This window comes from Nyctereutes procyonoides, unplaced genomic scaffold, assembly GCF_905146905.1.
Source record: "Nyctereutes procyonoides isolate TBG_1078 unplaced genomic scaffold, NYPRO_anot_genome, whole genome shotgun sequence".
NCBI lineage: Eukaryota > Metazoa > Chordata > Mammalia > Carnivora > Canidae > Nyctereutes > Nyctereutes procyonoides.
Window position 1 is genome coordinate 7,573,336 of NW_026575155.1, and position 22,903 is coordinate 7,596,238.

Sequence of the window (22,903 nt, forward strand, 5' to 3'; positions counted from 1 at the left end):
CGAGTCAGCCTGTCAGCTGCTTCTTGAGCCCTAGTGGTTTTGAAATTTGGGGGGACAGGACAAGCCAGAGAGTGAGGGTCCCGCCCAGCAGCGCTTCCAAGCCACTCCTGTTAGCCTTTACTCGTTTGGGAAAGAATGTATCAGTCTGACACGAGTCCCTTGTGTTTTAGTGACAAATGGGTCACAGAGCTGGTGGCATAGTGGTCCCCTCACAGCCCTTCCCCGGCGGGGGGCTGGGCACGGGGGAGAGACCAGGCCACCCCCCACCCCTCCATGGACGTCCTGTTGACTGTACTATACTTCTGTTGCTGAATAATGGTACTGTTTAATTTTCCATGGAAGGGAGACTATATTGTCTAATACGCAATGTCAGTGGAGTTCTAAAAAATTATTAGACTCTATTATAAATTGTAGAATTATGTATTTGTCTAAGGTTTGATGAAGCGGGGCCAAATTATGAGGTTGCTTCCATTTGTTGTTTAAAAGAAGCTGGAGTTAGCTCTGCTGTTCAAACGTTCCTTTGGCACCTTATTATGTATGAGATGGTAAATTTTACGGATTCAGACTTATGGTAACTGATTTTTTCCCCTTAAACCAGGAGCAACATCGGTACAGATTGCTAGTCCTATGTATCTTGAAAAAAGAACAATCTCTTCGAAACAGCTCTGTGTTCATTTTGACCTGGATGGTTTACATTCACATGGTTCATGAATAAAACGAGAAAGCCAACCCTGTCACGGTGGATTATTTCGAGTTCTTTCTGCCCCACCTCCTTTCTGAGCAGACAGGAAACAGGCCTCTCGGCAAATGGCTTCTCTTCCTGGGCACTTCCTTCTCCCACAGATAAGGTGGTTGTCGTGGAAGGAAAACCGTGCAAAAGCAAAGTAAAAAACAAAAAACAAAACAAAACAAAACAAAAAAACCAAACTGAACCAACAACCCCTCCCACACAGATGTCAGTACCAAGTAGAACTCAATTTCCCAGTACTGACTACTTCTGGGAAGTGGGGAAGTCAGTGAGGTGCAACAGAAGGAACGCAGGGGCGCTGACAGGGGAGCATAAGGCTGAGCTTGTCTTACAAAGACATTCGGAGGATCACTCTGGCTTTCTGAGAAGTTTCCCACACAAACAACTCGTCAGAACCTTGAGTTTCAACTCTGGGCGCCATTAGCAAACCCAACACTGAATTTTGTTGTTATCTGAATTTATAGCATTTTCTTCTGATTGTTTTTTTTTTTAAGATTTTTAAAATTTATTTATCCATGAGAGACACAGGGAGAGAAAGAGAGGCAGAGACACAGGCAGAGGGAGAAGCAGGCTCCATGCAGGAAGCCTAATGTGGGATTCGATCCCAGGACTCCAGGATCAGGCCCTGGGCCAAAGGTGGCGCTAAACCGCTGAGCCACCCAGGCTGCCCTGCTGATTGGGTTTTAAGGTAATTCCTCCCTATTTCATCACTGATTTCTCTGATGATGAACCAGTCCTTTAAGCTGTCTGGCTGGCTTGAACACCAGCTGACATGTTACAGCACGTTAAAAAATTTTGCACACTAACATAGTGTGTTTTCACCCTTTTTAAACCAGGAGGCCCCATTTTTGATCAATGTAAAAATCCTACTCCCTTTTCCTTGGTTTCTTGAGGTTTCCAAAATAAATTAAACATCATCATAAACACAGAAAATAATGCATTTCTTTTCCAAACGACACCTAGTTCTCTTTGAGATTGACAAGGTCTCCTTTTCCACAAATTGGAGGGTAAAAGGAATCCCTGGTATAAAACACGTTGAATGGGTACCTATTTAACCCAACTTAGGAGCCAGCATAATCAAGGAGCTATTTTATTCTAGAATATTTATTGTTTTTTTCTCATTATAGAAGTAATATTTGTTGACGCAGAAAATTCAGCAAACAGAAAAGCACAAAGGCAATAAATTCGATGGCGATATCCTTCCACACAAAAATAAATGTTAACTTTTTAAAAAAGATTTTATTCATGAAAGAAACAGAAAGAGGCAGAGACACAGGCAGAGGGAGGAACAGGCTTCCCACAGGGAGCCTGATGTGTGACCCAATCCCAGGACCCCAGGATCATGCCATGAGCCAAAGGCAGACGCTCAACCGCTGAGCCACCCAGGGGCCCAATGTTAACATTTTGATGCTCGTCATTCCTGTATTTTCTTGCTCTGTGTGTGTGTTAGATGCTTTTTTTTTTTTTTTTTTTTTTTTTGTAAGCCACATGGGGATCCAACTTACAACCCTGGGATCCAGACCTGAGCCGAAATCAAGAGTTGGACACTTAACCAACTGAGCCACCCAGGTGCCCCGAGATGCTACTTAATAGCTAATATTCACTGAGCACTTCCCTTATGCAAGGCAACATTCAATTACACAGTTTAAATCTTTTCACTAATATTTTATTGATTGCTTTCTTTTACATCAGCTATATATATATTTTTTCACAACTTGATTTTTAAGGACTGCATAGTATCTCATTGTCTGAACGCATCCTAATTTATTTAAACAGCCTTGGATAGTTACATCTTTAGGTGGCTTTACAATTTTTTCCCCTCGTTTGAATACCATTGTACACAGATCTGTGGGTAGAGCACCCCATGGATGGTCTGATGATCACACAGGGCAGAATTTGAAAGCATTTCATCATTCCCCCTGTTTCTATGTGTTTAACCCACAGGAAGGTTGCTGGGTTTGATCTGAAGGATTTGGGCAGTGTTACAGCAAAAGGTTCTCCCAGAGATATTTTGTCCGTGAGCTGTCACCTTAGAAGCTTGTGGTTTTATAGTGTTTTACGTGTGTCACGCTCTGTCTAGCACGGTGCGGAGCTGGCTGCAGTCAGGAGGCAAGGCAGGACGAAGGCAGACAGGGCTTGGGGGACCTGGGGTACTGGTCAGGTCACAGACTCAGCTGCTGGCACTGAGACCCAACATCCTGTGGCTTCAAAGAGAGAAGTTTATTTCTCTGTCTTAACAGCCCAGAGGTCCGAGGTCTGGCCGACCAGGGTGGCCTCGTCCTGAAGTCACTTGGCTCTCCCTTGGGGTGTGGTTGCTCCAGTCCCACTTTGTCATCTGCATGTAGCCAGAGGGAAAGGGGACCTCCTGAGGTCCCTGCGTGCTGGTTCCTCTGAGGTCTACCCAGGAAGACCCACACATCGTTTCCTCCCCTTGCTTGTCTGCTGGAGCTTCACGTCCTGGTCAGGGACTGCCAGGGACATTGGTAAATGTAGTCCCCAGCTAGGCCCAGCTAGAAGTTTGGTGACCAGATATTGGGGCCAACCAGCAGTCTGGGGACTCCTGGCTCCTGGGAAAGTACCAAGAGGCCCTGAAGTGGTGTCTCTCAGCTGTCGGGTGATTAGGTAGCTGGTTTGCCAGGAGGAAGCCAGAGTTTCAGACAAGCTGATGGTCAGGAGGGCAGCGTCGTGCCAGCTGGAGGGCATGCTGGTCCCAGCACCAGGGTGCAGGATGGCCCTGGGCCACACCATGTCCCTGCAGGGCTTCGGAGCTGCAGTCATCCTGCCTCTGCCCACCCAGGGGTATTCCCTAGGAAGGGAATCAGTTTGCTGTCCAAACTCTCTTGGAGGGTGACCAAAAATCAGGCAGCTGGTGTCTGGAGAACTTTTTTCTCTAGAAGGCCAACAGGAGGGAAGGTATAAGGAAGATCTGACCTGGATTGAGGGGGGAATCCAGAGCATCTTAGGGACTCAACTAAGATTAGCTTTGCCTGTTGGCTCCAGCGATGGAAGGCCACATGCCAGGGTGTAGTCAGTGACGTGTGGACCAGCACGAAATGGGGGGTGAGAGACCCGGGCTCGGGGACTTGATCCACCAGCATGTGACGTGGAGCCCACCCCAGAGCCCCTCAGGCTCTTTCCTCATTTGAAAATAGGGTGCTGTCTATCCCACCTGTATCACGAGGTTGTTATAAACAGTGAGATCTATGAAGTGGCTTCGAGAGCTGCAGCCTATATGGGGCAGGGGAGGAGGGTGGGCGGTTATGCCAGGGTCAAGGGTATTTTTCTAGGGAGAGGCCGCCCTGGAGGACCGATGGAGTGGGAGTCATCCTAATGATCCGTTAGGAACCAGGAGCTCTGGACAAGCCCTTGAGGACACGACACCTTCACAGCAGTACCAGGTGGACTTTGTCTTGTGACCACGTGTCAGGTGAGTGCTGTGTGCAGTCAACTCATCTTCAGGGTCAGATGACCCAGGGAAGTAAGTCCTGGAGCCAGGATTAGCATTTACTGACATCTTTCCATCTCTGAGGCCTTCTACTAAACTCTTCATAGTTCTGCTTCCGTCTTGCAGCTACCCTGGAAGTGGGCGTGATCGCTGCCACCTACGGGTTGGAAACCAAGCCTTGGAGAGGCTGGGGTGGCCCGTAGCTTGGAAGCAGCAGAGCAGGCTTGCATGCACACGCCCTGGGTGGCCCGGATACGTCCCTGACCACCAGGCTACTGTCCCAGGGCACAGAGCAGCCAAAGTCTACATCATGAGCCTCACTGTACATGGTGTCCTATATCTCCTCCTTTATAGAACTTTCTGGTGGGGTAGGCAGTGAAAATCGCTGTGCCTGGCCTGTTCCTGGTACTCGACAGGTTCTAGTCAGGACACACTTCACAACCCGAAGTGTGATGGCTGCATATGAACAGGTAAGTCTCGGAGGAACCCCTTGGGGCAACCCTTTCGGGTTACCTATGATCATCAGAGAAGCAGAAGTGTTGCTGCCTTTGGGTCTGGTCCCAGCCTGTGAAAACGGGACTCTGCTAACACCCGTCACCCCGCCTGCTGGTTGGCTGGAAAGGCCTTTGAGAATCGGCAAGACCAACAGGCAAGTTTAGCTTGAGCTGAGACTTCAGTGACCAGGGTCGCCATCACTGAACAGCTGCTTCCAGGGGGAAGAACGTCCCGATTTCCTACTCTGGGCTGAAACTCCGGGCTAGGCCTTGGTTGAGGACATTCACAGGGGTTAGGATCGCTATTCTGCTGGCTTCTCGGGTGGAGTGCACAGCCCTCCTCTGGCCCTCTGCCCTCAGTGGGATTGAGGGAATGAATACCTGTTAGCGCATTAATGGCATTCTTCCAGTAGATTCTAGAATGAAGACGTCTTTTTGGCCAGAATCTAAGAACTTTTACAGAAAGCACTAGTGCCTTTACATTTAATAGAACACCGTGTCTCACAGACAAATCACTCTGGGGTCAAAAGGAGATGCACAAGAGTTAAATACTTGTTAGAATAATCAGATGAGCACCAGCTGGCTCTGTGTGAAGTGCCCTATACAGACCCCATCCACCTGGCAGATGTGGGACCTGAGGACACAGCAACAGGCGTTGGTCCACACACGGGAGAAAAGGAAAGAAGCAGGAAGGAGAGCACGGGGCAGCTGCCAAAGCCCTGGTCGGCACAGATTCTGGGGGCTCGGAGGACCACTTGCAGTATTGTTGCGGGACATGGGCACTAACCGCGGAAACTCCAGGATGGTAACTGGCCTGGTTTGCTGGGGTCTTAACTTCACTTGCAGGTCAGCTCCCCAGGTCCGGGCTCGGAGGCCAAGGACCGGAAAGGTAAGACACAATAGGTTAAGGACCTAATTGTGCCTGGCACAGAAGGCCTCAATAGACATTAGATGTTTTTCCTAATATCACAAGCTTCCATAAATTCCTAAGAATAATCTACACAAACTAAAATCTCCAACCAGTGGGCCTTTTAACCTTCCAACTAGGGGGATTCTGAAGGAAAGATATAAACTAAGGCTCCCCGTATTTCCACTTCAAAAAAGATAAACGGGACATTCTGTTCAGGAAGCACTTTATTATTGCTCCAAGTTTTAGTTTTCACGGACAGATAATCAATACTTTCAGAAAACCTCCCGCATGGCCCTGCTCAGCTTCTGAATCTTGGTTCTTGCAGACATATCAGCATATTTCTCTCCAATACGGACAATCATTCCCCCCATGATTGACGGATCAACCTAGGAAAGAAAATAGGTTGGAAATGTGAAAAAGTGTTGGCATTTCATTGATCAAACAGAAAGATGAAAAGCTTTGAAAAGTCTGCATGTTGCACAAAGTAAGGTGTTATAATCACCATCTAGAGAAAAGCGGAAGTCAAATTGTGAACGGAGTCCATAATCATTTAAGTTGAAAATATAAAATTTCTATTATAAGCAATGTAGTATGTCATCAGGTTTAATTTTTCACTTCCTCCAGCCATTCGACGGTGTCAAACGAGCTGGGGAGGCACATCAGACATAGAGACCCACCTTAACTTCCAATTTCAATATTTGGCCTTTGCTTAGGAAGCTCTTCAGGACCGTTTTTAGTTCAGTAAGAGTGGCTTCATCCAAAGGCTAGAAAAGGACAAAATCATCCTTTAAACTTAGATAAGGCATAGCAGACACTTTCCATAGTAAAAGAAAAGGAAGAAACATCCCTGGCACCTGTCACGACGATGACAGGCCTCATGAGTGCCTGTGTGGGGTCACTGGGGAGCCATCCTGGAGCTGCCCGGCAGCAGCCACTCACCCCTGCTGTTTGGGGAGCAAGTCAAGGCACTGCCCCACAAGAACAACTCCGAGCGCACACTGGGCGGCTCACTTATGGCTGGAAGTGCCACTTGCCTCCGTGTCTCTGCTCCCCGGTACGAGCGGTACCACAGACATGAGTAAGGGGAAACCTGAAGTCAGTGATGCCTGATGACACAGACTGCTTCTCCGGGCAGCCCTGTGGGCATGGGACGGGCTACTTCCCCGGATGGAAAGCTGCAGTTTAACCCAGTCCTACAATCTTTAAGACTCAGGGCTGGCAGGAGCTCTGGAGGCACAGCTCTGTACTCTACTCTGACCGAGCAAGCACTGGACTTCCAGCCTGTGTTCTCCCCTCGTGACCCAGTCTCATTCTTGGTGAGGGGAGAACACATAAGGCTGAAGGAGAGGCCTCCAACCTGTCACAAATCCTAGCTCCCCAGCCCCACATTCAGGAGTCCAAAAGCTAGCAGAAAAGCTTTCCATCTTTGCAAAGATCTAACAGTGCTTCTTGGGGGCACACGAGGGGTGCTGTGAAAGTGTATAAATGTTTTATTTTTTAAGATTTTATTTATTTGAGAGAGAACAGGCAGGGGGAGGAGCAAAAGGAGAGGGACAAGCAGACTCCTGCTTAATGTGGAGCCTGACTGAGGCGGGGGCTCAATCCCATGACCCTGAGATCATGACCAGAGCTGAAATCAAGAGTTGGATGCTTAATCGATGGAAACACCCAGGCACCCCAAGTCTACCAGTGTTTGATCAAAACACTATTTGCTGAGCTTCTGAGGTTAGAGAACTCTGAAGTACGTGCACACTTTCCATGTAGACACCTACTAAGTGCCGGGCACTTCACAGCCACCATCTCCTTTAATCTAGATGACTGGGCAGCAGGCAGTTCTTATGTCCATTTTTCATACGAGAGAACTAATGTTCAGAGCAGTTAAGAAACCCACCTAAGGTCCCATTTGCTCCAATATTCACAAACAGTGTATTTCTATAGTCTGTGCCCTTAGTCATTAATCAAATAATACATTTTTGTTTTGTTTTAAACAGTGGAAACTTATTTACCCAGGAGCTTCAACATCAAAAGCATTAGCAACGGTTGCTTCTAAAAAACCTTCACAAAAATTGGCACCATTTAAAAAAAAACATGTCCTCATGATCTCTGAATGACGTGGAGCGGGGCCTGGCCTCTGGGATGGTGCGGCCACTGCCGGGTGAAGCCTTGCCCGGGCCCTCCCATCCAGGAGAATGGCTGCGCTCCCACTGCGCTTGGATGAACGACTGAGCTCTGATGGTTCTCGGCTGCTTATGTGCTTCCTGGGACCAGCTACTAAGCTACAAACGTGCAAATATGTTGTTATGTGTTAAAATGTCTCTTTGTAATTGTGGTCTCTTGGAGTCAGAGTATCTTGTAAACACCAGAAAATACTAATCTGGACGAGGTCAGGAGCTGCATATACCAAGCACATCTACCACCCCCTGATAATTAAGCCCCAAAGGCCGTTCTCCTGGACCGTCTCAACTGGAGTAGGAAGGAACCACGTAATTAGGACATTAACAAAATTAATTCTTAAGGAACATGCACTTCTGATTCCATGTTTTGTCACTCTGGGCAAGCAACTTAGTTTCCTCATCTATAAAATAAGGATAATTCTACCTCCCATGGAATCCTGATGTTAAATAAAATAATGAATTACAAAGTACCTGGCATACAGGTTTCAAAAAAGCAGTGTCCATCATTACAGCCCACTTCCGCAATGCAACAAGATCAAGGGGCCTGTGTGCCCTGTCCTCCACCACCAAAGATTAGACACTCTGCCAGGAGCCTACTTAGTAAGATCTTTACAAAGTAACTCAAACCTGTAAAGGAACATAAACCACTACTCCCTAACACATCTTAACCCGGTCTGGCCCTTCTGATTTGTCACTGGTTAGGGGGACACCAAGAAGGTACCTCCCAGAGTCGAACTGTGTAAAGACTGAAGCAAACCTCCTAAGTGGCAAGCCACTGTTATCAATTTCTGGATTTCAGCCTGTTTTTTTTTCTTTTCGCTACACAAAATGTGATGCATGGAGTATCAAAGTAAATATAGTGGCAACAAGTGGTCACTTACAGACGCGGTGGTCACTGTGCACGGCACTTCTCCACGGTGCACACTCATCATGGTGGAAAAGGCAGAAATGACTCCAGGGGTATTGTTCAAGCGACCGTTCTCAGCAAGCAAATCTGGGGAAGTGAAGGCGTCTCAGGACCATGAAACTCACTCAAAACAGGTTATCCATAAGGTATTATATTCACCTCTAAAGCAAATTTAGATTTGTGGCCTTAAAAATACTATATTCAATATCTTTTTAAAATGTGAATAAACAGGACGCCTGGGTGGCTCAGCGGTTGAGTGCCTGCCTTCGGCCCAGGGAGTGATCCTGGAGCCCTGGGATCGAGTCCCACATCGGGCTCCTTGCATGGAACCTGCTTCTCCCTTTGCCTGTGTCTCTGCCCCTCTCTCTCTCATGAACAAATAAATAAAATCTTAAAAAAAAAAAAGAATGTGAATACAAAGGAGATACAACTTGTTGTTTAAAAAGTATATCCAGGGCAGCCCGGGTGGCTCAGTGGTTTGGCTCCTGCCTTCAGCCCAGGGCGTGATCCTGGAGACCTGGGATCGAGTTCCGCATTGGGCTCCCTGCATGGGGCCTGCCTCTCCCTCTGCCTGTGTCTCTGCCTCTCTGTTTCATGAATAAATAAATAGAATCTTAAAAAAAAAAAAAAAAAAAAAAGGAAAGTATATCCAATGTTTAAAAGAACCAGCACTGACAGGCATTTAAATCAGTAAAGCGGGTGTAGGGGGAGGTCTCAGAGATCTGCAACAGGCATCTTCATCGCAGCCTGCGGTTTGATTCTCCTATTTCTGGTTAGATTCCAGTGTTTGGCTACAAATCCCCAAATTAACATATATCTATATTCAAAGACGGTTTGCTTTGGAGCCCGTATTCTGGTTGACCACAGGACTTCAAAGTCAAGCCAAATGCACCAAAGAATCCACCTGTCTTCAAGGACAGAGGTATAGCCCTGGCTGCAAACCATTTTCTGGGTATGGATCCCACTGGTCTTCTCCGTAGGGTGAAAGTACTGACTGCAATTATCTTCTTACATCCTAACATCCTTCAGACAGTGCTCCTCAAGCTTTAATGCACAAATACTTCACTTGGGGAGCTAGTTAAGATGAAGATTCCGACTTAGCAGGTTGGCTAAGTCCTGAGACGCTTCACTGCCAAAAGGCAGGTGATGCTGATGCTCCTGATCCTTGGACATTTCCAACAGCAAGATTTCCAGCAGCTTCAGTGGAAAAGGTCTAATACTTACTGATCAGGTTGGATGTGATAGGAGAGAACCTCTCTTTTGCTGTCATGTCATTTAGGCTTTTCACTTTCACGGAACGCTTTACGTAGGGATTCATAATAGAAGCAGCCATTTTAGGTTCCTTCAAGATTTGCTGAAAGTACCAAAAAATAATTTCGTAAACTCCTTAAAGCATAAATGATCCTAGCTGCCACAACATACTTCTTTCGCATGAATCATGTATTTTGTTAATTAGCACTCAAGCACTTATGAAGAGAAGTTTACAATCAAGTACTTTTCATTGCCTTTGAGAATACTTTCTACCTTTATCTTATATATTTCTTGAAAAAATTTAAAAACACTTTATAAGGTTTCTTAAATCTATTTTTGCTTTTCAAGAGATCATTAAAAAACTAAGCAGCCAAAAGAGTCAATTAACTGCATATTGTTAACATATTTAATATGGGTAATCCTCTATATTTTCACAAACTACGAGAAGGCTAGTGATGCCAACACTCATGTGCAGACCTAAAAAGGTGCTCTGATGGCAAAGGAGGCCTCCTTGTCATGCCCTGGGAGGGGGCCTCTATGTCTCAGCCTGGTCCTGCCCCTGCCCTGCCTCTTACAGGGCCCCGTGAGAGACCTCTGGTGTTTCCAGAGAAGCCTCAGCCACTCTGGGACGGGAGTTGGCTACCAGGAGTGACAGCGAGGGTCTGTATTTTGTTAATTCATAAATGTCTGTTTTCAGTGACCCAAGGTAGCTTCTGGTACCCTGTTCCCCTCTGTATCAGGCCAGAGTTCAATGAACCAATGGCTGTTTCTATTTGGGCACCTTTCATTCAATTCAATACCCCTGGCAGCCCCTTTTCTCAGGCTCCTGGCCAGAACTGTGAGTCTAATCCAGGCTACTTGTCACATACTAGCATCTAGGGCTAAAATTTCAATTTAAGTGACTCCATAAAAACAACACTTTCCCTTAAAAATTGCTGACTTACACAAATTAAAAGCATTCTGGTGTTTGGGGAATCCAGTATTTCATGTTTCTAGTTTTTTTCTGCTCCATCATCCAGTGGAAAGCTTTGTAGTGGCATCTGTGTAGCATAACACTTTCCTCTCAGTTCTAAAAAACTGCTAATTTTTTATAGAGACTTCAGGTAATTGCTTCCTTTCTATATCTCTGTATCTTAACTGATTTCCAGGTTTTAGTCAAACCCCATTCTAAGAACCACAACCCAGGTCACGCTCCCTACTGTGAACAGTGCTGTTCATGTTTACAATGGGCATAAATGACAAGAGCGGGCAGTAAGTATCAGCTCCAAAAGAGCTGTGTGTGGGATCCCTGGGTGGCCCAGCGGTTTAGCGCCTGCCTTTGGCCCAAGGCGCGATCCTGGAGACCCGGGATCGAATCCCACGTCAGGCTCCCGGTGCATGGAGCCTGCTTCTCCCTCTGCCTGTGTCTCTGCCTCTCTCTCTCTCTGTCTGTGTGTGACTATCATAAATAAATAAAAATTAAAAAAAAAATTAAAAAACAAAACAAAACAAAAGAGCTGTGTGTGAGCCTGCCTGCTCTTGCTACCCCTTCTCCTGAGTGGCTCTGACAGTGAGGCTGCTTGCTCTGTGTGGATCATGCCAACTAAGACCGCAAGCATCATCTGCAGACATAAAAGAATACAGAGCTAATGTTATCCACTAGGACAAAAGTTCTGATAAAAAAGCTTACAATGAAAAACGAACAAAATATGTAAGTATCATCCTATATGACTAGCCTGTGAGGGTTTTCTCTTCTGAACAGTAAGATAAAAAAATCTTTAGAAATAAGTGGATTAAAAATACAAGAACTTCTGAAAGCATAAAACCAAAAAAGAGCAAAAGTTTCCTGGGAGAGGGTATAGACTCTCCACCTTCAATCTAGAACTCAAAGAGGAGAATTTCAGGATGCCTGGGTGGCTCAATGGTTGAGCGTCTGCCTTCGGCTCAGGGTGTGATCCCTAAGTCCTAGGATTAAGTCCCACATCAGGCTTCTGCGTGGAGCCTGCTTCTCCCTCTGCCTGTATCTCTGCCTCTCTCTCTGTGTCTCTCATGAATAAATAAAATCTCTGGGAAAAAAAAAAGAGAGAATTTCTGCTGTAAACAAAATGGGCAGGAACCTGTTAACTAGAAAATGGAGTTAAAATTACAGCAGATTCTCCTCTTTAAGTTACATAGTAGACTTCTGTTAATTCAATTAATTTACTCTTTTTATGTTAAAAAAATGTTAAAATGGACTCCCTTGTAAGCTTCATGATCTTTATCAGTTGTCTATTATCATTACAGAGCCCATATGACTTTCCTAATTTTGCTGCCCAGCATGCTCTGCTTGGTCATTTTCCTCTCACCTCTTGGGAATAAAATAAAAATTGAAACTGAGGAAAGGCTTCAAAAGGAAAAGAAATTCCTAGTAAAGCATGTTATAATACATTCTAAAACTATTTTGAAAATACCTGAAATAGAAACACAGATTTTCAAAGGTGACTTCTATTTCTCCTCTAAGCCCCAAGTCTTGGTTCCTAATATTAATATCCTGATATGTATCTGCCTGTACCTATCACACAATAGGTTCAAAATATTAATACCCACTACTATCACTATCAACATGATTTTTTTCTTTTTTTATAGTTCATTTTCTCTCAGGATATACCTCATTAGGGCTACACGGCCAAATAACCAAAACAAGTAATGAACAAAAAACTACTTACTGCTACTCTCAACAATTCCTTTTCTACTTGTTCCAGTTTATTCTGTTTCGATGCAGCAGAATAAAGAGCAGTGGCATAGCGACCTTCGATACCATATATTTGAACAGGTGGCTTTAAAAAAAGGATGGAGTAGAGAAGGAAGAGGAAAGGAAAATCAGTTAAGACAATATCATACTGCCAACAGAAGGATTAAACATTTGTATTAAAAAAATGACATCATTTATAGCACACAACACTTTAAAGATGTCATCGAAGAGCTATTTTGAATGGCAATTCTCCAATAAACCAGAGCTGTTTCCATGGCCAGGTCAATCTTTGAACTTCCAATTTTTCATCTTAAAAGTGCTGAGGACACAGGGTGTCCCTTTCAGCTCTAACTATAAGTCAATTACCTTAATTCTGAGATGAACTCATGCTTCCTTTGAACTCAGTAATTAATCAGTTCCAAGTACTGGAGATTTTAAACACTGATAGAAGGCAGTTTTGCACGTTAGAGCCAAGAAAACAGGTATTAATGAAACATACACAAGTATATCTTTATACATTTCACAGTAACATTATAAATTACTCCTGGGGTGCCTGGGTGGTTCAGGCAGTTTAGTGTCTGCCCTTGGCTCAGGTCATGATGAGACCCATGTCATATGGCTCTCTGCTCAGTAGGGACTCTGCTTCTCCCCCTCCACCACCCACCCTCTGCTCATGCATGTCCTCTGTTTCAAATAAAATCTTTAGAAAAATATTTATTTATTGATAAGAGACAGAGAGACAAGGAGGTTCCCCAAAGAGAGCCCGATATGGGACTCGATCCCTGGACCCCAGGATCAAGCCCTGAGCCACAGGCAGACGCTCAATCGCTGAGGCACCCAGGCATCCCATAAATGAAATCTTAAAAAAAAAAAAAAAAAAAAAAAAAAAAATCCCTTACAGTGCCTTCTCATCAATGTTCAGTTTAACAGAGCTCTAACAACTTAAGTAAGTGCCTGGTCCTTGAATTATTTTTCAAAAAAAACTACAGGCTTTTTCCTATATATGACTACAACATGCTTGGTGGTGCTATACGGTCATAGTGGGAAAGCTAAGGCCTGGAATAAGAAAGATTTAGTCCAGCTCTAAGACCAGGCTGAGTAACACTGGGCAAGTTTTCCAGAGTCGGCTTCCGCTTTTGTAAATGGAAAGGCCAGCTACTTTCCAGCACTGTAATGGGGTTTTGAGAAGTTCTCAGAGGAATGCATGGATGGCTCAGCGGTAGAGCATCCACCTTTGGCTCAGGTCCTGGGATAGAGTCCAGTCCTGCATCAGGCTCCCCACAGGGAGCCTGCTTCTCCCTCTGCCTGTGTCTCTGCCTCTCTTTCTGTGTCTCATGAATAAATAAATACAATCTTTAAAAAAAAAAAAAAAAGGGATCCCTGGGTGGCGCAGCGGTTTAGTGCCTGCCTTTGGCGCAGGGCGCGATCCTGGAGACCCGGGATCGAATCCCACGTCGGGCTCCCCGCGTGGAGCCTGCTTCTCCCTCTGCCTGTGTCTCTGCCTCTCTCTCTGTGTGTGACTATCATGAATAAATAAATAAAATCTTTTAAAAAAAAAAAGGAAATTCTCATAAACGTTATGCAAGGGCCTGCCGCACACCCCACATTCAACGTATTCCATTCCCTGCCCTCATGCACACATCACCTTTTGGAAACCACAGATCACGCAGAAAGGTTTAGGTGGCACTTATACAAACGTCTATGCCCTAACTGTATTGCCGTTGGACTCACACACGTTCATCTACTCCACAATTAATTACAAAAGCTGACATACCCTCACGAGCTTGGAAAACGGCCTGACCACAGACGTGCTAAAGCACCGCACCTTTAAAACAGTAATAAAACATTTCAAACGATTAGTTTCCGAGTATCATCACACAGATTACCATGAGCTGCTGTTTATCACCTAGGGGTAAATCCTCCCCGCCCCCCCTTTGAGATTCATCCCTAGTTGCCTGGGAAATAGGCTTTCCCACCAACTCCCCAGTTTTGCTAGAAACAGGCTGAGGCTAGCACACATCAGTGTAAGAGAGAACTCAAATTTGGTTGAAATACAGTTTTCAAAAAATCCCAAGATGATGATGATTATGATTTTCAAAAAAACCCCAAGATGATGATGATTATTTGCATTTATATTACCCCCCATGTATTATTATTATTATTTGCATTTATATTTCCACCCGTGAGGAAGGATTTTAGTTAAAAAAAAAGGGGGGGGGAGGCTTCCAGTCGTGATGTGCAAGAGATATACCTTCTTAGAAACCAAATGCTATAGGAAAAAGAAAACGGAGACTGATCCTCTGAGCATTGCAGCCGTCTGACGTGAGCCCAAGCCCTAGTTCTCAGACACGGGATCTGGTCTCCCAAGGAACCGAGCTGGAGCTCGTTTAAATAGCATCTGCAAGGGCACAGGTCACCTTAACATAGTATCTCAAATCCGCAGCGTTATTACACCAAAACTGGCTGCGGGGATCCAAATACTTCATCATGCATGAACACTGAGCCAAGCGGCGAGGCGTCGTGACATGCACCGTGCTGCCTGCCATGCAGCACAAGCAGCACGGCTTTCCCTTCCGACTCCATCTTCCGTGTGACTCTGCGGGCTCGAGTCTCAGCTCTGTGCACCCCTTACTGGCTGGGCGGCCACGGCCGAGCCACTTAAACGCTTCCGTCTCTTTCTCTTTGCACAAAGGTGAAAAATGGGCTTTGCAAATAATCCTGAAGCGTTACTGGTGGGCCCCAGGAGAGAGGTTTAGGCACAACAACAAAGTTAAAGGACTGGAGGCGTGGGGCGTGCCCTTTCCTCGGCGTCCGGGGGAGGCCCCCTGCCCCCGCGTTGCTCCTCAAGCTCAGCGGCGTCCCGAGGCTGTGCTCCGGGGTCCCCAAGGTCAGGCGCGCGTCCCCCTGCGCCCCCCGCCCGCAGGGCGCCGGCAGGGCCGCTCGCCCCCACTCGCCGGGCCCCACGACGCCGACGGCGGCCACGCTTCCCCAGCTGCGGCCTCGCCCCGCGGCTCCTAGGGCTCTGGCACATTCCGCCCTAAGAGGGATCCTCTCGCTAGTTTTCAGGACCTCCGTTCTCTCTCACCTGCCGGGACAGCCCGGACACCGCTGGGGCGGCCATCTTCTCCGGGGGGCTGTAGGTCAAACCCGCGTCAGAGAGACTCAAGGGCGCACGCGTGCGTCAGCGTAGCCGCTCGGCCCTCTGGGAAATGTAGGCTCAGGCGGTCAGGCCGCATGCGCAGGGGTCGCCGTTAGGCTGGGAGTTGTGGTTCTTAGAAACAAGTGTTAAGAGTTGGCCCCGCTGAGCTAGCGAGCTCGGACAGCGCCTTAAGTTGAAATCCTTGTTACCACGTAATCCTTACTGTACGGTGGATTTGTTGTCCCTCGTTTTCAGATTTCCATCTAGACAAATAGATAAATTAGATAAATATTTCCATTTTCAATTTCCATTTAGGGACAGCCCCGGTGGCGCAGCGGTTTGGCGCCGCCTGCAGCCTGGGGTGTGATCCTGGAGACCCGGAATCGAGTCCCACGTCGGGCTCCCTGCACGGTGCCTGCTTCTGCCTCTGCCTCTCTCTCTGTGTCTATGAATAAATAAATAAAACCTTAAAATAAATTCATTTCCATTTAGATAAATTAGATAAATATTTCCATTGTAAATTTCCATTTAGATAAATGAATTAGATAAGTATTTTCATTAGATAAACAGATAAACAAGTTGCATTTATTCCCCAATGCACTCCAGCTCCTTGGATATGGCCGTAATAGTGGTTTGTGATTACTTGAGTTTTTGGGGTTTATTCAATGGTTGATTTATTTGATAGTTTACTTAATGCAATTATTTGAGTTTTAGGGTTTATTTAAACCACATATATAGTTTCATTTTTTATGTTGAGTCTCAGGACAGCTCTGAGACGTAGGTAGCCTGGTACTCCCCCCCCCCCCCCCCCGCATATGTCCCATTTCTCGTTGATGACTAGCATCATTAGGATCTTTTATCCCTTCTTTCCACCGCGTCCAAAGGATGTATCAAGCTCAGTTCTTCCCTCTGCATAAAAGGAAAGGAGCTGTAGGGCTCCAGCTGCAACTCTTCCTGCTCAGTGCCTGCCTGGGCAGTGACAGCTCCTACCTCCACCCCTTCCACCCCTCAACCCCCTCCACCCCCCACCTTCCCATCTCACCACCAACTCGTTGGTCTGTGAGGGGATATGAGGTTCCCGGTGCCTGAATTCTTGATTCTGGGTAGAGCACAGTGGTTATCCGAGGTTATCTTGGGGTTTGAGCAAGTGTGACATTGAAACTGAAAACCGAACACTAGCCTTGGCCGGTTTCTCTGCATTCACAAAAACAAGCGATTTTCAGCCTATTTCACCCTAAATGGAGCTTACTCTTATTCTCCTCTTCTGTACAGTAGAGAACTGGCGAGCAGAGCACGGGTGGGTCGGAGTTCCCTGGTTGAAATTAAGGGGTCCTGCGGTCAATTAAGTTTTTTTTCCTGTTCAGATCGGTTACAGGAACACAGATTAATATTCATTAGTTTACCCTTCTTTTTTTTTTTTGTTTACCCTTCTAAAGAGCAGTTTTCTCCCCATACATAAAACTTGTAAGAATGCAGAAAAGTGCAGGGAATATAATTACTGTCTTTTTCATCACTCAGAGGCAGCTGTTGTCAATATTTGAGTGTCAGTATTTGAGCAGTTTTTTTCAGTATTATAATGGGTATTATAATAATACCTGCCTTATAGATTATTAGGAAAATAAAGACATTATATGTATATGAAGTGTTTAGAGCGATTGCCTGGCACAGTGGCACTCAGTGTTAGTTCCTTATTTTGCATTTGTTTTTGTTACATATATGGATTATAATTTATATACAATTTAGTTTCTTGCCTTTCTCCTTAATACAAGAGAAAAAAAAAGAAATTATATGTGATTTATGAATGCGTGCTTACAATATAATATAGGAATATTTCGAAGTTCTGTAATTTTCATAAGCATATTAATGGCTGCAGAATAACCCATCAAGTGAATATTCTGTATCTTAATTATTCATCTGAACATAATTCAGATGGTTTCCAGGTGGGTTTTTTTTTTCCCATTTTAAACAATACTGCATCTCCTGAGCATCTTAAATACAAACTTTTTTTTTTCATACTTAGAATAACATCCAAATAGATTCCCAGAAGCAACACAACTTAGTGAGAGGGCATATACTTTAGAAGCTCTTGCTGCATGAAGTTAGGCTGCTTTTTAAAAGATTAAACCTATTTACACTTTCACTAGCAGAGCATATAAACCCATGTTTCACGTAACTATGCATACTATTTTCAGAGGCTATTTTCAAATTAGCTTAATGGAAAGTATATCCATTATGCAACGAATATAAATTTACTGAGTACCTATTATGTGCAGGCAGCTCTTCTATGGCCTGAAGATACAGTAGGGTACAAGACAAAGTGTACCCTTCGTACACCTTACATTCTATGTGAAATCAAACCACAAAACCCATGATTTCTAATATGTGGATGTTAATAGATATAATGTGAATTGAAAGTTCTGGGGCCAAGTACACTTGGAAATCTCTAGATTCTTTACTGTATTGATCATCATAAGTAACCTGTAAAGTTGAATAACACCATGGAGATAGGCTCTACGGTCTTTGCATTTATCCCCGATGCATTCCAGCTCTTTGGATTAGGCAATAATAGTGGTTTGTGATTACTTGACTTTTGGAGTTTATTTAATGGTTAATTTATTTGATACTTTACTTAATGCAATTATTTGAGTTTTAGGGTTTATTTAAACCACATATATAGTTTCATTTTTATGTTGAGTCTCAGGACAGCTCTGAGACATAGGTAGTCTGGTACTCCCCACCACCCGCTTTGCAGGTGCGGAGACTTCTCGGGTCCTGTTTAGACACTTCATTTAGGAAATGGCAGTTCTGGGGCTCTGGATGTATTTCTGAGCATGGGATTTTGATGCCAGTGTATACTGCTTACATCTTGGTGATTTGAACTATGATTTGTATAATGGGAGAAACACAGAAGAAGCCCTGAAGCCTGATGTCTTTACATTTAAACCTCCCTTCCACCTGCTCTTGGATTGGTGGACATCTGCTGGACTCTCACCACAGGCAAAACACTGCAGTGCAGGCCAGGGTCCCAGAGGCAAACCCCTGCGAATGAGCAGCTGGCAGCAGTTTCCCATCTGTATGACTGCCATACTTTCTCTTACACAAGAACAGAGAATTTGGAAAAAAAAAATTATTCCATAGAAGAAGAGAAAAAACTTAGCATATTGCTTTCTCTCTGTATAACCTTAAATTGTTTAAAAATTGTTAATTTAGGGGCAGCCTGGGTGGCTCAGTGGTTTAGCATCACCTTTAGCCTAGGGCCTGATCCTGGGGACCTGGGAACAAGTCCCATGTCAGGCTCCCTGCATGGAGCCTGCTTCTCCCTCTGCCTGTGTCTCTGTTTCTCTCTCATGTGTCTCTCTGTGTCTCTCATGAATGAATAAATAAATAAAATCTTTAAAAAAATTGTTAATTTAGGTGTGGCCAATAGAGTCAAAGGGATGTGCCCCAGGCTGTCAGCGTGGGCCACAGTAGTAGCAAAACCCAAACGTCAAATCTTGGCTTTTTAATTTTACTCTTTCAATTCCAAACAAATACTTTTCACAGTTTTATTTTCTCTACAAAGGCACCATGTGCTGGCATGGAAAACAGCAGCATGGTGTCATGAGACCCTCAACTGCATGTTTTAATAAATAAAGTGACTTTCTCCTTGACCCAGCAACTCAGAAATCTGAATGTTCACCATACTCACTTTAAAAAAATATTTTTAAAAATATTTAAAGTTTTTAAGTAAATTTTAGTTAACATATAGTGTAATATTAATTTCAGAGGTAGAATTTAGTGATTCATCACTTACATACAACACCCAGTGCTCATTATATCACATGTCCTCCTTAATGCCCTTCACCCAGTTACCCCATCCCCCCAATACCTCCCCTCCAGTGACCCTCATTTGTTTCCTCGAGTTAAGAGTCTCTTATGGTTTGCCTCCCCACCCCTTCTCTTTTTCCTTTCCCCTATGTTCATCTGTTTTGTTTCACTTTAAAACAGAGGGAAAAAAAAAGGAAACAAATGTCTTATCATAAAAGAATGGTTTTAAAAGTGCAATATTATGCAGCCATTACAATGAAATTTAAAAAAATACTTAAGATAGAAAAATATTTGATGACACTGAGGAAAAAATTTACAAACTACATTTTGTATTTTTCTATAATGAACATGTGTCGCTACCATAATCAGAAAAAAAAAAACAGAGATGCCATGATCTTGTCACTTACCTATGTGCCTCATTAAGAAGAGATACACCGGGGATCCCTGGGTGGCGCAGCGGTTTGGCGCCTGCCTTTGGCCCAGGGCGCGATCCTGGAGACCCGGGATCGAATCCCACATCGGGCTCCCGGTGCATGGAGCCTGCTTCTCCCTCTGCCTTGTGTCTCTGCCTCTCTCTCTCTCTCTGTGACTATCATAAATAAATAAAAATTAAAAAAAAAAGAAGAGATACACCTAGTTTCTGATAACATTCAGCCTCTGACATGAAGAGGAATGACTTGAAGTTGACACGTTCCATGAAGGACCAGCCTCCAAAGTTGGACCAGAGCACTTCCAAGGTGTCTTTCCAAGTTTGGCTTCAGCCTTGACTCCACCAGCCTCAGGACATTTTTCTTTAGCTTTGCAGAATACATACCGAGGATGGTATCTTCAGAACAAGCGATGGTAATAAGATTTTCCCTACATGTTTTGTTACATTGAACGGACCTGGGAAATATTTGCATTATTCGTGTCTTTTTTTCTCTTGGGCTGAATTCTGCATCAATTTTCTCTTTCCTTTTGCTTTCTTCTCTGGTGAATTTATTTTGAGAATCATGCACGGATCCCTAATAGCAGACCAGCACCCTGTACTTCCTCAGGGCTGCAGGCTGGCAGCTCCACTTCAGAACTTCATACGTAGTCTACCTTTCTATTTAAACCTAAGAACAGGAAAATGACTTTGGCAGCTTTCTAACACAGGCCTATGGCATTTCCCCCATTGGCAAATTGAACTCCAAAAAAAAAAAAAAAAAAAAACACACACACACACAATTAAAAAAATAAAGGGGGGCTTTAGGGAGGCCCTGGTAATCAGCAGGAGGCCCCTGAGCTGGAATGGATCGGGCTTTGAACAGGAAAAGATGTTGAGGAAAACACAATGGGATTCCAGGTACTGTGACCATACAACCTCACCTGTTTATCTTCAGGGTTTGGGGCATCTGCTGCAGAGGGAAAGAGGAACGAGCAAATAAAACACAGTAAAAAAAGGCTTGGTGGCTTTTCTGGAGGCCTTGGAGAAAGCTGTGTTGGGGGTGGTCCGCAGCATTGACCATCAGGATCTGAAGGTGACAGAGGGAGGACCGGCTTTGGGGGAACTGGTACCCCACGCTGGCCTCTTCCTTCTCCTTCCTCTCGAGGCCTGTGGGTCACACCACCTTCAATCGGTCACCAACTCAGCATTCAAGGTCACTGCTCTGGCTTAACCTCGTCCAGGTTTCTGAAGAATCATCCTGACACTGGGGGGAGCCATCTCCTCACGTTGCAGACCCAGCCTCTGGCCTCAATCAATTTCTTTCTAGAGCTTTCCCTGTTCAAACCTCAGTGTGAGGAGCTCAGCAAGCAGGAATCAGGGTATTGTGAGACTGACCAACGAAACAGTCCCTGAGCGATGCTCTCATGCAGGCTGTGCGTGTTTCTAGGTCAGGCAGGTACAGTCACTTGTTCCCACTGCCCAACATCAGGGCAGAAGCTCGCCCCTCCAATGTCCCTTCAGCTCCTCACCCGGCCCCTTGGGCCCTCACACTTTCTGGAGCAACAATCAGCTCTCAGGACCTACTGGTAAACAAGAAAGCATTGAACACCGTTTACTTAAAAAGAAGAAAAAAAGAGCATGTATATTTGGTGCAAATAAAAATGTGAGCACACTAAAGGCTTTGTAGAGTTTGGTGTGAAACAGGAAAGTATACGGTAAAAAAAAAAGGGAGGGGAGGAATTATACATTTTTTTTCTTTGCACAAGTATTTGGCTGCAGTAAAAGTGAAAGTAAAAGTCAGGGCGAGGAATGCAGGCAGCCTGGAAGGGACTTGCTCCCAGAAAGTGGGGACCCTGGCACCGGCATGTGGTGCAGTGGGGTTCTGAACCACTCAGGGAAGAGATGTGATCTTCCTGGATCCCACAGTGGGATGAACTGCCCAAGAGTGTTGGTAAAACATGGTGCCAGAGCAGTCATTTGTTGTTTTAATCAGTGAAGAAGCACCCAGAGAGGAATGGCTGCTTTGAGGTTCCTGGTTAAGTGAGGCTGGGGCTCTGTTTGGGGTCATGCAGTTTGGTGCCAAGAAAGCAGAGAAGAACACAGGGAGCCCGGTGGCCACAGCTGACCCCATGGGGCTGGGAACCACACAGTTGAGGTGATTTGAGTATAAAGGAAGCTTTTTCTCCCTCCAGGTTTAAAGGCAGCCATGGTTTCTATAGCAAATGAATTAGTGTGACCCTGAGAATGGCCCCTGTGACCCAGAAGTGGTAAGGAATCCTGAAGATTTTCATTTGCTGAGTACCTCCCTTGGGGGTGGGAGTGGGGGGCAGATGGGGCTGGTGACATATTTCTGTGGATTTTGATCCTAAGCATAGGATTGTGAGGCTGGATAAAAGCATCACCTATTTTGAGTTTTTTAGGAAATAAGGGAGTTAGGAGTGGGCTGGCCTTTGGAGACTGACATCGAGTCTGCAGGAAAACCGAGGAGTCCAGATCATCTATATTGTATGGCTTAAAATGGGATAGAGGATCATCTCCTAATTCATTCATTCATACGAGCATTAATTCATTCAGCAACCATCCACTGTGTGCTAAAGATCATGACAGATGCTGTAGGGAATGAGGGTAACCAAGACAGATCCTGCCTTCGAGGGTGTGTTGCCAATTCCCTTTGAATCGTTTTTAACTTTAAAAAAATCACCTTTCCTTTGTTATACTCCAGAAGAACCTGGTATGAGCGTTTGTCTAAAAATCAAAAGCACTAAATTGCACATAATTTTATAAACTCTGGGCTTTCTTTAATCTTTGAGTCTTTCCAAGCCCCAAAGAGACAGCAAGCTCCTCCTGTCATATCTTGGCAACTAATTGAAGCAATGAAAGGGAAAGAAATGATAAAAATAAATCATTCC

At 44.9% G+C, this 22,903-nt stretch overlaps 1 protein-coding gene across 1 annotated transcript; it reads right to left on the reverse strand.

Moving 5' to 3' along the window:
- Nucleotides 1-5,803: 5,803 nt before the first annotated feature.
- ATP5PO (ATP synthase peripheral stalk subunit OSCP) lies at nt 5,804-15,830 on the reverse strand. Its single transcript, XM_055313768.1, has 7 exons — nt 15,725-15,830; nt 14,414-14,464; nt 12,614-12,724; nt 9,903-10,032; nt 8,653-8,765; nt 6,275-6,361; nt 5,804-5,983 (listed from the first exon to the last, which is right to left on the reverse strand). The coding sequence occupies exons 1-7, from the start codon at nt 15,758-15,760 to the stop codon at nt 5,870-5,872; spliced, it is 642 nt and encodes a 213-aa protein (XP_055169743.1). The 5' UTR covers nt 15,761-15,830; the 3' UTR covers nt 5,804-5,869.
- Between the last annotated feature and the right edge of the window lie 7,073 nt (nt 15,831-22,903).